Source organism: Gadus morhua, chromosome 11, assembly GCF_902167405.1.
Source record: "Gadus morhua chromosome 11, gadMor3.0, whole genome shotgun sequence".
In the NCBI taxonomy this organism is placed as follows: domain Eukaryota; kingdom Metazoa; phylum Chordata; class Actinopteri; order Gadiformes; family Gadidae; genus Gadus; species Gadus morhua.
Window position 1 is genome coordinate 992,357 of NC_044058.1, and position 15,014 is coordinate 1,007,370.

General features: G+C 41.1%; 1 protein-coding gene across 2 annotated transcripts in view; it reads left to right on the forward strand.

Annotated features, from left to right (window-relative positions):
• The window catches only part of mindy3 (MINDY lysine 48 deubiquitinase 3), a 52,771-nt gene extending 37,757 nt beyond the window's left edge, over nucleotides 1-15,014 (forward strand). Inside the window, exons 14-16 of one of the 2 annotated variants that reach the window (XM_030371200.1) lie at nucleotides 1,083-1,170; nucleotides 3,258-3,329; nucleotides 14,190-15,014. In XM_030371200.1, the coding sequence (XP_030227060.1) occupies nucleotides 1,083-1,170; nucleotides 3,258-3,329; nucleotides 14,190-14,339 (310 nt within the window). In that variant the 3' untranslated portion in view covers nucleotides 14,340-15,014. Of the gene's footprint in view, nucleotides 1-1,082; nucleotides 1,171-3,257; nucleotides 3,330-14,189 lie in introns of those variants that run through there. The other variant, XR_003978597.1, reaches the window with a different exon arrangement.

The following is a 15,014-nucleotide window of genomic DNA, read 5'->3' on the forward strand; positions in this document are numbered from 1 at the left end:
ACGGAACATGTCGAGATCTACGACATGTCTAATGGGCTCTACCCTGGATACGTAGTCGGCGAGTAACGTCGGGTCTAGAATGGGTTCGTTGCTAGGCGATAGAAAAAACGCTCTCTGCGCTTTTAGGACAAAAAACGCTGCCATCCTTTTTTTTTTTTTTTTTGGCTCAACTTTTCCCTATTGCAAAAACCGCTAGATGTGAACACAGCCTCAACCTGGACTTGCATGTGGTTCTAACACATGAAAAGGTTCAAAAAGCTTTGGGATTTTGACATCAAATGTTTTTGTCAGTACTGGTCAGGATCAAAAATCTTGGATGACCATGGATTTGTTTGGCAGTATTATTCCCTTTCTGAGATCTCCTTAGGGTGTGGTTGCGCTGCGGTAGACTTGATTAGGGCTGGGCAATAATTCAACATTATCGGTTTACATCTTTAAATCGAATGCAGGTATCATGAAATAGAATTATGACATATATTGAAACCCATTTATTTTTTCTAAATTTGCTATGAGAAGATACAGTATGCCCTTAAAATTATCAAAATATGAAGTCTGAAAGGAAAACTAGTTTTGATCTGATACCATACCTAAATGAGCAAATACATAAAGTAATGACCCTCAGTTAGACTGTTGACAATGTTTTTTTAAATTATTATTCATATTATGGTATGCGCAATTCCACCGTGTGTCATGATATTAAATCTTGGCATATCACCCAGACCTAGACTCGTGAGCAGATCAGTTGTTTGGCTGCTCTGTGTCCCTGTCTGAACCGCGTTTCTTTCCTTTCTACCTTAAAAGTCCAACCTGACAAGAGCCGTTATATCTGTGAAATCATAACGATAACTAACATGCAGGAATGTCAGAGAGAAGTGTGTTTAGTGCCACATCCCAAAAACGGAAGCATTTGTGCACACAAGAACCAGAACAAGTGATGAGATGGCTGCACGTGGCCACAAAATTGGTTGGTTTCTAAGTTGCATTATGGTTCACTCCTTTCCCCTTTTGTTCACCTGCCGTCTTGTTCTCTTCCTCTCCAAAATTAAAATGTCCTCCATTTCTTCTCCTCTCTTTCCTCTCAGTGTCAGCCTGATGAAAAGCAAGCTGGACCCAGAGAGTTTAGGAATCATTCTGTTGGGCCCATTCCTGCTCGAATTCTTCCCTGAACAGGTAACAATGTGTGTTGGAATGTGATGTACTACATTTCTAACTTTCTCAAGATAGATGGGTTTAAACACGGCTACTTCACTTATCGACTGTACTTACAACAATTCATTATTTCTATTCAATCAGAGGACTTCTGGCCACAGTACATTCCTGTGGTGTCTCATGTGAAATGTCCATGAGTATCAGTAATGCCTCGTTACGCACTACTAAGAGGCAAGCGGAGCAGATAGAGGTGTCTTTATGATGTGGACTGGAAGGAGGAGAAAGCAAGAGGGAGGAGAAAACACTGGAGGCGGGGGCTGATTCAGAGAGATAGAGGGAGCTGTGTTAAAGTGATCAGGGCTTAAGGGACTTACCAGTGGAATGGTGCTCGGCCGCAAAGAAATTATAGTGCCATTAGCCAATGGGACATACACATATATATACACACACACACACACTCGTGCACACTTCTAAGACACGTGGGATCAGCATAGAGGTTAGGGTTTCACACACAGGGACATAAACACGAAACAGGAGCCTACCCTGTATACTCTCACTACGAGAGTTATTCATCTCTCAGGCCAAGGACATCTCACTGTCATTGGTCAAACTGTTGTTTTTTCTTTGAAAAATTGGCAGTGGATGCGCTTAAACACCCATGAACACACAAAAACTCACCCTGAGCACATGGGGCCCTATCTTGCATCCAGCACAATTTGCTTTCTACACCGACGCATGTGTATAAAGTTTGCAAGCGTTCTTTTCCCTCCACAGGCACGCGTCGCTAAATTAGGGAATTATCTTGCTCCCCAAGGGGCGGTTCAGCGAAAGGAGGAGGCGTGTTCTGGCGGTAACGTTACCTGGTGCTATATTGCAGATTCAGGAAACAATTCCGCCACATACCAGGAAATACCTGGTTTAAAGTCAGTGGTGCATTGTTCAGATGCTATTTTAAGGGCGCATGCATAATGTTGCTTGTGCACCACGCGCATACACTTTGCTTCTCTCATCTACCTAGCCACACATTCTTGGTAAATTATTTGGGAAAGAACAGCTGATACAGTGGTAATAAGTTGTACTTTTAAATCAATGCATCTGCAAACACCGTACCGCAAACACATATTTTTTGACACAGACATCGTGTACAAGCCTATAACTTGATGATGATGATTTGATGGTGAGAAAACATTGTTTTATCGCGAGTGAGTGTTAATAATATTGAATGAATGCGCACTGACCCCCATACCAGTCAGGAGAGCGTGTGTGTAAAATAATTAATAAATGCGGGCGCGCATATGTGCATCCATCTGTTTAAACACACGCAAACTAAACGCGTAACGCATAATACAGTCCATGGCAATGTATATTAACGGGGGGACACATGCATATTAGGAACACAAGTCGATAACAATAATGCATACAATACTGGTAAGAAACAATGTTTGTTAATGTATTGCGTGTATCATTAAATAGAACCACAGTTACCGCATATCATATGTGTGTATCATAAGTTGTTTTTTTTTGCCGAAATGTATTTGAGGACTCAGTATTTCTGAAGTTGTGGAAGGAAACGCTATCCATGTGTGAATTAGGCCTTATTATTTGGCCGTTAACTGAGCCATTTGAAGTTAGAAATTCATCTGGTCATGCATCTGTCTCATTGGCGACCTCAAAGCCGCTGTCAAAATATCAACTTGTCCGATTCAAATGCGCTCATGGCTCTTAAAGGGGATGGAAGATGGCACTCTCATTGGTTTATTGCACGTTACGCCCAAACCACACCTACGGGTGATTAGGCTACTTCAGGGCAACCCTTTAGATTAGATTTGCGTCGGGCGCAAGAGTCATTTATCCGCCGGTATAATAGCAACATTGCCAAAGAACCGCCCACAAAGCTTCTTGCGTTTGGCACTTCTCACTTGCGTTTCAGACTGTTAAAATAGGGCCCATGGGGTTTAAAGCCGGGGCCTGGGGTGTATGCTGGTGTGGCCAATCGGTTAAGAAATGTTCTGTCCATCTTCCTGCTCGCGCACTGACCCCCATACCAGTCAGGAGAGTCGCTGTGGCCTACTGCTTGTTGTTCAACCTACACTGCTGGTGTCTTTCAGGATTCAGGAATCCCAGACTCCTTTCCGGTCTACCACTACAATGGGCTTAAACAATCCAACCACAGCGAGAGGGTAAGCTCGCTCGGAGTCTGTCTCTGAGTCTGTCTCCGAGTCTGTCTTCCCACAGTATGCATGTATTTCAGACAAGCACACACACAACCTTGCCTACAAACAGCTGGAATACACAAGCATTCCCAGTAGTATGCATTAGTCCCCTCCAGAAGGAACAATAGCCATAAAGAGCCTTTCACATTCCCCGGCTTAGTGTCCCGTTTCCCTTATATTCAACAACTTGTCAATGATGGATGGTTATACGCGGCTAGGTCCAGCCCGTTTATCTAGATGGATGACGATGTTGGAGGGTGTAGTTCAACATTAATTAATGGCTGTATAAAACTGTTGATGAGCGATATCGCTGACTTTGTATAGTCTAGGAGTACACTCTCCCATAAAGGAGCCCTGAGAACCCACAAATAGCACTGAACATACGCCTGTGCACTACCTGCACGCACACAGGCAGGGCGCCTGTAAAGCTTGGGATGGCAATTCCATTCCCAGGCTTCTTGATGGAAATAACAGACCCCTCAGCAGGTCCCCACAGCCGGTGTGTGTGTGTGTTACTATTTTGCACTTAAATTCATGAATTTTTGCATGTTTGGCCATGTGTATGTTTGTTGTTTACATATGTGTGTGGAGGTTTGTGTGTGTGTGTGTGTGTGTGTATGTGTGCGTGTATCTGTGCACATGCATGATCATAATCTGTCCACGAAGAGATCCACTTTAATCATTGAATCATCCAACCACTTCCTTTGTTCAAAGTCAACCCTGTTGAATAAAGAGCTGAGCTAGGACTAAAGAAGAACTATGACTACAATACCTACAATGTTTAAACAATTATTTAAAAAAAAATGTTGCATGTGTTGTGTGCCTTCCACTTTATGCAAACTTTCACTTACATTTCTGCGATTCTGCAATTTTTGACATCCTTGAAATTGTTTCACTTCTTAATTCACCAGTACGTGTTCATCATTACTTGTCAATAAATTGTGCAATAATCAGAAAGAAAACCACAAATAAAGGTTAAGGTGTAGTATTGCAGGCCACGATTAATATGGGAGATGGTAAAGAATCACAGCGTAGTAGAAGAAAGCTGTTTTACAGTAGTTTAACAGCAGCCTTTCGGGGTTAAATCAATCTTCTAGCTGACTTAACCCTTGCATTGTTGACAATTTGATGAATCTTTATTTGTTATTATTTTTAAATAGTTGTTTCCAGGCAGCATTTCTACTTGCAAACAATTGAATATCCTCCTAAGCGAAAACTCGATCATAGTCCGGTTTCTACCTGCTTGTAAACCCGCGTCGGATTTCACGTTCTTCAAGTCTTGACTCTGAAGTCAAGATTGAAACGCTACATGGAGGAGAAAGGGATTGTTGCCGATTGTTACCGGATAATAGACACGGTCCGTTCGAGTAGCAAAATCGGTATAAGGCTTAATCTGATCGAGCTGTCCCATGTAAACACACTGACTGTCAACCCTGTTAAAAACAGAATAGTCCTCGTTCCTAAACACAGACTAGTCTGTGTTTTCAAAACAGGCCCTTAATTCCTTACTTGCCTCCGTAGACCACACGCAAACTGATTTGGTGGATGCGTTTTCTTTTCGAGCCTGTGTGGTGTATTTAGTTGAAAGCAGCAGGTTATGGTCAGAGCTGCTAAGTGGTGGCGGAGCGGTGGAAAAGTAACTGTCTTTGATGTTGGCATAAAACAAATCGATACTCCTGTGATTTCTTGTTGGACATGTAACAAACTGCTTGAAGGAAGGCAGTGAGGAGAGGGTGCAGTGGTTAAAATCACCATTTATAATCATGAGAGCATCTGGAGTGTGACTTAAGAGGTTGTGAGCAGCTCTGACTCTACATTTGTAGACGGTGGGATGTATACAACCAAAACAATGACGTTGGAAAATTCACGAGGAAGATAGTGGGGCCTGCAACTCACCACCAGTAATTCAATGTTCTTATCGCACACTCTCTCCTTTATTGTTATGTGCCCAGAGTGACACCGCTGTTCATTCTCATACAGGCAGACTCCTCCTCCCGTCCGCTTGCGTGTCATCACGTGATCCCTGTCCTGTCAGATTGTGAAGCCATCCATGTCCATGTATTACATAGGAATGGTGTTATTAAGCCAAGACTCTGTAAAACAGAGCAGGCTGCTTTGCCGAAACAGCTGATCGTATTTCAGAAAACCTGCGAGTTAATCATCTTTGTTCGGTAGGGAGCGAACATTACTCATTCTCACGATGGTAGAACCGGCTCACCCGCATGCCGCTCCGTCTGCCTCTTTTCCTCCGCTTCAGCTCTGGGGGTGAATCCAGGGGAGGGGGGTACAGATCGCCACAGCATCCCGAATGCAGTGTAGTTCATCTGGGCTGTATGTGTACGTGGACGCGGCCGAAGCAGCCACCCCCTGGGCTCGCACAGCCAAACAAACAAATTCCGTCCACAGGAAAAGTCCAAACGCGCAAACTTTTTGGCCTAACATTTTACTAATTGGGAGTTCACCACACATCTACCTCTGTGACAGCTTAAAGCAGTTAATTAAAACAAGAAACTGGGAGCATAAAAACAGCACACATGCAGGATTTCCGCGGGGTTGTTAAAGGTATTAAAAGGTAGTAAAGGAAATTAGCCCAAATTAAGGCCATTAAAAAGTAATAAAAGTGATCTGATGAGGTATTACATTTCCAACAAGGCCTATGAGTTTTTCAATTGGTGTAATTTACATCGGGCCTATCTCCTAAAATTACTAAAACTTGAGTGGATTTATTTTTATGTTGAGAGTGGGACGTGAGCGATATCAATGACGACACGTGGTGCGTGCGCTGAAACAAACTGGATATACCCGGCTGGCTTAGTAATACCCACTTCGCGAGTTCGCTTCTGTTAGTTCAAAGTCATTTGAAAGACAATAATGGGGAAATGCAAATTTTCTGACCTCTGGCTGGAGGAATCGATCTTTAAAGAATGATTGCAAAAAGAACATTTGTTTGACCGGTTGCCATGGTTATCTCTGTGTGGTTAATTTGCAGTTGTAGTGTTAATTAGCGATGTTGTCAGCTTACTGTTACATTAAACTGTAATCAGAAAACAAGGTTATATGCTATAGTATCTGTGGTATAAAGGCTGGGACGAATTTCGAATTATAAATACAGGTGCTGGTCAAATTATTAGAATATCATGAAAAAGTTGATTTATTTCAGTAATTATATTCAGAACGTGAAACTTACATATTATATCAATTCATTACACACAGAGTGATATATTTGAAATGTTTATTTCTTTTAATTTGGATGATTAGTACTGACAATTACTGAAAATCCCAAATTCAGTATCTCAGAAAATTAGAATATTAGTTACGACTAGTACAAAAAATGTTTTTTTAGAAATGTGGGCCAACTGAAAAGTATGAACATGGAAAGTTTCAGCATGTATGGCAATCAATACTTAGTTGCAGCTCCTTTTGCCTGAATTGCTGCAGCAATACGGCGTGGCATGGAGTCGACCAGTCTGTTGCACTCCTCAGGTGTTATGAGAGCCCAGGTTGCTTTAATAGTGGCCTTCAGCTCTTCAGCATTGTTGGGTCTGGCATCTCGCATCTTCCGCTTCACAATACCCAATAGGTTTTCTATGGGGTTAAGGTCAGGTGAGTTTGCAGGCCAATCAAGAAGAGGGATACCATGGTCCTTAAACCAGGTACTGGTAGATTTGGCACTGTGTGCAGGTGCCAAGTCATGTTGGAAAATGAAATCGTCACCTCCATAAAGTTGGTCCGCGGCAGGCAGCATAAAGTGTTCTAAAACTTCCTGGTAGACTGCTGCATTGACCCTGGACCTCAGGAAACACAGTGGACCAACAGCAGCAGATGACATGGAAACCCAGACCATTACTGACTGTGGAAATTTTACACTGGACTTCAGGCAACGTGGATTCTGTGCCTCTCCTGTCTTCCTCCAGACTCTGGGACCTTGATTTCCAAAGGAGATACAAAATTTACTTTCATCTGAAAACATAACTTTGGACCACTCAGCAGCAGTCCAGTCCTTTTTGTCTTGAGCCCAGGCGAGACGCTTTTGACGTTGTCTCTTATTCAAGAGTGGCTTTACACGAGGAATGCGACAGCTGAAGCCCATATCTTGCATACGTCGGTGTGTGGTGCTTCTTGAAGCACTGACTCCAGCTACAGTCCACTCTTTGTGGATCTCCCCCACATTTTTGAATCGGTTTTGTTTGACAATCCACTCCAGGGCGCGTTTATCCCTCTTGCTTGTACACTCTTTTCTACCACATCTTTTTCTTCCCTTCGCCTCTCTATTAATGTGCTTGGACACAGAGCTCTGGGAACATCCAACCTCTTTGGCAATGACCTTTTGTGTCTTGCCCTCCTTCTTTAAAGTATCAATGGTCATCTTTTGGACAGTTGTCAAGTCAGCAGTCTTCCCCATGATTGTGTGTCATACAGAATCAAAACGAGAGACCATTTAAAGGCTTTTCCAGGTGTTTTGAGTTAGTTAGCTATTTAGAGTGTGGCACCAGGTGTCTTCAATATCTGACCTTTTCACCATATTCTAATTTTCTGAGATGTTGAATTTAGGGTTTTCATTGGTTGTCAGCTATAATCATCTTCTTTTTGGCAAAAAACACTTATAATGTATCAGTCTGTTTGGAATGAATGTATACATTCTACAGGTTTGACTTTCTAAATGGAATTAATGAAATAAATCAACTTTTTCATGATATTCTAATAATATGACCAGCACCTGTATGTACAATCCATAACGTTAGCTCTCTGGCTCATAGCTCAGCTGACTAAAATACCTCCCGTTGCCAAGTCGTAGCTAAGGTCCAGTTTTTTACTATTTATTTGAAGAACTTTATACTTGGATTGTAAAATGATGAAAATATAAATGAATGATCTTAATTCCTTTTCTTTGGCAAGTGACCATGGTATAAGCGGGATAATGCCTAAAGGTGTCAAAAACATGTTTGATCGATCGTAATTAAAGGGGACTACTTTTTGAGGGAGAATTAGTAAAGTATTTGAATTGTTTTATTATGTTGGCAAGCAAGAATAAGTATAAATGGGATAATCAGTCTTAGTAAAACGGTTTGTGCAACCAACCGCACAACAAGACATGATTGCGGCTCTTGTCGCTCTCGTCTCTTTCTGCACAAGCTCGTAGAGCGGGGAGTGATATAGACTGATAATCCCTCTATAGAAAGTACACAGGTGTGAATTTGCGCTACGGTATGGATTTTGACGTTACCGTGAGACCGGTGTGACCGGTAGACAGCCGCGTTTAAATGGACACTTGGATCCGATTAGAAGTGGAAGAACAGCTCAATCGGAATAAAAATTAAGTATTTGATACACTGCCGATTTTGCAGGTTTTCCCACTTACAAAGCATGTGGTAGTCTGTCATTTTTATCACAGGTACTCTTCAACTGTGAGTGACGGAATCTAAAACAAAAATCCACAAAATCACATTGTATGATTTTTAAATAATTAAATTGCATTTTATTGCATGACATAAGTATTTGATACATCAGAAAAGCAGAAATTATTATTTGGTACAGAAACCTTTGTTTGCAATTACAGAGATCATTCGTTTCCTGTAGTTCTTGACCAGGTTTGCACACACTGCAGCAGGGATTTTGGCCCTCTCCTCCATACAGACCTTCTCCAGATCCTTCAGGTTTCGGGGCTCTCGCTGGGAAATATGGGCTCCCTCCAAAGATTTTCTATTGGGTTCAGGTCTGGAGACTGGCTAGGCCACTCCAGGACCTTGAGATGCTTCTTACGGAGCCACTCCTTAGTTGTCCTGGCTGTGTGTTTCGGGTCGTTGTCATGCTGGAACACCCTACCACGACCCATCTTCAATGCTGTTGGCCAAGATCTCGCAATACACGGCCCCACCCATCCTCCCCTTAATACGCTGCAGTCGTCCTGTCCCCCAGAAAAGCATCCCCAAAGAATGATGTTCCCACCTCCAAGCTTCACGGTTGGGATGGTGTTCTTGGGGTTGTACTCATCCTTCTTCTTCCTCCAAACACGGCGAGTGGAGTTTAGACAAAAAAGCTCTATTTTTGTCTCAGACCACATGACCTTCTCCCAGTCCTCCTCTTGATCATGCAGATGATCATTGGCAAACTTCAGACGAGCCTGGTCATGCGCTGGCTTGAGCAGGGGGACCTTGCGTGCGCGGGCTGATCCCTCACCTTCCTCATGATCATTGATGCCCCATGAGGTGAGATCTTGCATGGAGCCCCAGACCGAGGGAGATTGACCGTCATCTTGAACTTCTTCCATTTCTAATAATTGCGCAAACAGTTGTTGCCTTCTGACCAAGCTGTTTGCCTTTTGTCCTGTAGCCCATCCCAGCCTTGTGCAGGTCTACAATTTTAGAGCTTACACAGCTCTCTGGTCTTTGCCATTGTGGAGAGGTTGGAGTCTGTTTGATTGAGTGTGTGGACAGGTGTCTTTTATACATGTAACAAGTTCAAAAAGGTGCAGTTAATATAGGTAATGAGTGGAGAACAGGAGGGTTTCTTAAAGAATAACAAACAGGTCTGTGAGAGCTGGAATTCTTTCTTGATGGTCGGTGATCAAATACTTATGTCATGCAATAAAATGCAAATTAATTACTTAAAAATCGTACAATGTGATTTTCTGGACTTTTGTTTTAGATTCCGTCTCTCACAGTTGTATTGTACCTATGATAAAAATGACAGACCTCTACATGCTTTGTAAATGGGAAAACCTGCAAAATCGGCAGTGTATCAAATACTTTATATACGGCTCCCCACTGTATATACGGCTCAATCGGATTACAATTCTCTGATCGCAATATAATTCCATGCGGAATAGAAGAGGTAGTGTAGGCCGCTATAATTGACATGTATACACTTATTAAGATTGGTTTGGAGTGGGTGCAGCTACTTTTTAACTTAGAGATGGCATCAGCAGCTGCAGTATTTCGCAATTGGTCAGTCGGTACTTATATGCATACCGAACTTATCCACTGTCAAGGAAAGTGGATTTTTTGCCTGATTCACATCTTTCTTATAACTCTGTATGTAAGGGACAGTTTTTTTCTAATTATCTTTTTCCACAATAACATGACTTCAGTTTTAACTAACACAATTGATCACTGTTCAATCAACAATCACTGTTCCCTGCACTTGAACGGCATTTAAACTATCATGTTTTTTGATGGAGTTACCTACAGCATATGTCAGAACCTGCACAATAGTACACATACCTTCAAAGAAGGTTTAATGTGTAGAATGTTTTTTTTACTTTGTGCTGTTAAACAGAAAAGATGTTTCCCACTTGGATTGTACAGAATGACAGAAGTCCCCTCTTTGCCTGTACAAAATGACACTGGTCCCCTGTTAAATGGTATGGAGCGACACTTACACTCCAGGATTTATGTATTCATTAGGTTAGAAAAAAAAAGTTTACTGCTTCCTCTATAGTAGAAAATTAATAATTTGCCACAGAGCTTTTAGACCAGGGGTCGGCAACCCTAGGCACGCGTGCCACCACTGGCACGTGGCAGCATAATCATTGGCACGCTTAAAAAGATTTAAAAAAAAAAATCATATTTTTTATTTCATTATTATTTAAAAATGTCACCACACAATACGGCAGCATAATTATTACTACTACTATTTTTTTGCACTTTATTCTGTTTTGGGCATTTCCTCCCAGTGCAAATATGATTAAATGAGTTACTGAAAGCAGTGTTCTGAAGTGGGATCAATTATGAAGAAAATATTTAAAATATTGTTGCAAGTGGCCTGTATGCATCACATTCACATGGTTTTGCAAAGCTGTACATGTCTTAAAGATATTGATTTGGATGGCTCCAACATTCTCATCTATTCTTGTTTTTTATATTTCTCACAGCGCAAATGTTTTTGAATGAGTTTCTGAAAGTGTTGTTTTAAGATGGGACATATGTATCAATAATTTGTAAGCCCATGTAGCAAATATAACGCAAAAAAAAACATTTAAAATGTTTTCATGCATGATTGCGGACTATATTGAAATAATACAATTCCAGGCCTTTTTGAAATGTTTTTGGTCGCTGTGTCATAATTCAGCTTAATATTTAATATATTGTTGCTTAAGTCACACGAGAAAATGTCAAACTGGCACTGCATGTTGAAAAGGTTGTTGACCCCTGCTGTAGACAGTTCTTCCATATTTCATAAGAGACATTTTGTCATAAAAAAACTTAACTAGGGCTGTCAATCATTTAAAATATTTGCTTAATCGCATGATTGTTCATAGTTAACTCGCAAATTGCAAATTAATCGAACATTATTTAACTGTGCTAAATATATATTTCGATTATTGATGAGGATTACCTTCAGTCTTTTCCAGAATTTATGAATAGATCCATGCAAGAGTGTGAGTGTCGCCCGATACCGTATAACAGGGGACTTCTGTCATGTTGTACAATAATCCAAGCAGGGACCATCTTATATATTTTAGAGCAAAAAGTTTGTCCGTTCTTTGAATGTGAACTTATGTAGGGGACAGTTTTTTTCTATATGATCTTTTTCCACAATAACATGACTTGCGTTTTAACTACCACAATTGATCACTGTTCTATCAAGCAACAATCATTGTTCCCTGCACTTGAACAGCCTTAATGCTATCATCTGTTTTTTTGATGGAGTTACCTACAGCATGTGTCAGAAACTGCACAATAGTATACAGACCTTCAAAGAAGGTTTAAAATGTAGAATTTTGTTTTTAACCTTGTACTGTTAAACAGAAAAGATGGTTCCCATTTGATTGTACAGAATGACAGAAGTCCCTCTTTGTCTCTACAAAATGACACTCGTTCCCTTTTAAATGGTATGGAGCAACACTTACACATTTATGTATTCATTAGGTTAAAATTGTTTACTGCTGTCTCTATAGAAGAAAATAAATAATTTGCCATAGAGCCCTTAGACAGTTCTTCCATAGTTCATGAGAGACATTTCGTCATGAGAAAAAAGTACTTGACTAGGACTTTCAATCAATTAAAATATTTTATCATGATTGATCGCATGATTGTCGATAGTTAACTGCAAACTAATAGCCACATTTTTAACTGGTCTAAATAAATCTTAAAATGATGTTTGTCAAGTTTGTAAGATTCTTATAAACATGGGAGTGGACAATATGCTTGCTTTATAAAACTTTTTAACTGAACAGGTTGAGGAAACATTTCTGACAATTATGGGATCTGTGATTCACATCAATACTGTGAACAAACATCTACTGATGCCTCTGGACACATCATCGGTGATGTGCCTGGAATCATCAGACGTTTCTGGTCTTTCAACATAATACGCCCTCCAGGGGACCCAGCCGTGGCTGATCAGACCCCAGCTTATGTCCAGATGGCTAGCTAGCTACCATGACTCCATGGCTCTCCTCTTTTGAGCCACAGACATCTTGAGGCCCTCTCTGCCGCATCGGTGATATTGCGGATGACTCTCCTCCTCTCCTCCTGAATGCTCTGGTTAGCGAACAGGCTGCAAAACCCCTGCATCCAACATCCACCGGGAGACACCTTGCTCTCCAACCAGCCTGCTTACAGACCCTGACCAGTCCTGCGTACTTGGAGAGCTTCCTCTCAAAGACTTATTCCAGGCGGTCTTCCCATGGGACGGTCAGCTCCAGCAGCACTACTTGCTTGCTGGACTCAGACACAAGGACAATGTCTGGTCACAGGGTGGTGTCTGCAATGTGGCTGGGGAACTTCAGCTGATGCTCAAGAATAGAGTAATTTTTTCTCTTCAAGATAGATTCCCGAGCAATTTAAATTTCAATGGAAGGTCCACTCTTGTACAGTTAAGACCGAGAGAAGCAACAGTGATATTGAATTATAGATAAGGCTATTGGAGCAAATTAAGAAAAAGAAAAAAATGAAATGAATGTAGTGTAATCAATCTCGAAGAACGTATTTATTTAAAGTCTAAAGTAAATTGCTGCAGTCCTTGATATAATGCAGTGAAGCTACTTCTCATTTGCAGGTAAAGCATTATTATTTCCCATTAGGTTGCCATGATTATGTTCTTAATATTTTTAATCACAGAGAATTTTTTTAATATTGCTAAAATGAAAGTTTAATCATCTTTTTGTTGAGTTGCAATTGGAAAACACACATTGAGTGAAACAATAGGCAGTTGCTGCAGTGAACGGATTCCCCTCTTTGATATGTAAATATTGCTTAAGGTTTCAAGTCCCCTCTTGGCAACTTATTGTATTATTTATTTATTATTTATTTAAAAGGGACAGTGTGCATTAATCAACATGGCCATTGTATGGGACATATAAATGCACCAGATTTAGTTAAACTATTTTTCATCTGTAGTCCCACTTCTTTAAAAAAAACATTCATTTGAAGTTATATTATGACAAAATAACTTAAAACTAAACTCTGTATTATGTTTTTGTATTTTTACAATGACCCGAAATAGAGGTCCAAACTTGGTCGATGAAAACCGTGTGTGTGTGTGTGTGTGTTGCTTGTTAGGGTTGGGGTGTGTGTGTGTGTGTGTGTGTGTGTGTGTGTGTGTGTGTGTGTGTGTGTGTGTGTGTGTGTGTGTGTGTGTGTGTGTGTGTGTGTGTGTGTGTGTTGCTTGTTAGGGTTGGTGTGTGTGTGTTTTTTGTATTAATATATGTATGGATCTGTACATGCAAAACTGTGTGTGTGTGCGAATCCAAAAGTGTGTGCGTTTGTGCATGTCAGGAAATATGTGACTGACTCTTGCAAAAGTAGCGACCGAAGATGTTAAGAAAGCCATTTGATTTTGTCTGTTTGGTACATACTGACGGGCTATGTGTGTTTGTTTGAGCAGGTGGAGTATGTAGAAGGGACCGCCTTGGTGCTGGGATTTGAAGACCCCATGGTGCGGACCGATGACACCCCAGTCAAACGCTGCCTGCAGACCAAGTGGCCCTACATCGAGCTGCTGTGGACCACCGACCACTCACCCTCGCTGAATTAGAATGAATGAATAGACCACTTCTGCACCTCCCCTTCACTCCCCTGTCCTTGCAAAACCCAACATATGTCCTACCCAATACATCCCCTTGCATTCTGATCCTTTCAAATACTTTTAAGACACATAAAACCAATGCTGGAGTAACGGCGCATTCACTTCTCATGCTATTCTTTTCAACATAAGTTGGGAATCAGCAAGCAGCTTGTTTACGTTGTGAAAAAAACTCATCTGTTTATTTCCCTTCAGCACAAAGCCCAAAGTTGGTTTGGACATTAAAAGCCTAACAGTGCTTTAAATGGCAGATTGTGCTGAATGTGTCTCTAACGACCTGTCTCACTTATACAGCCACTGTGAAACACTTTCTACTCCAGCAATAGGACTGTTCACTGGAAGGGGGGGGGCACACACACACACACACACACACACAAAGAAACTACCAAAGCCTTCCACTTAGAAGAACACATAGAAACACATTTACACATTTAGAAGGAACGCACACTGACATTTTCTGAATAAATTGTCTCATATAAAGGTAAATGCAGGTTGATCTTGTGACTGCACAAGTGTGTGTTCGCGTATATGCGTGCATTGAGCTTCACGATGTTGACCAATTTCACGTGTATTTATTACAACACTCCAAGGTTCTGAGATAAATACCTCTTTTTTGTTCTAACGGTC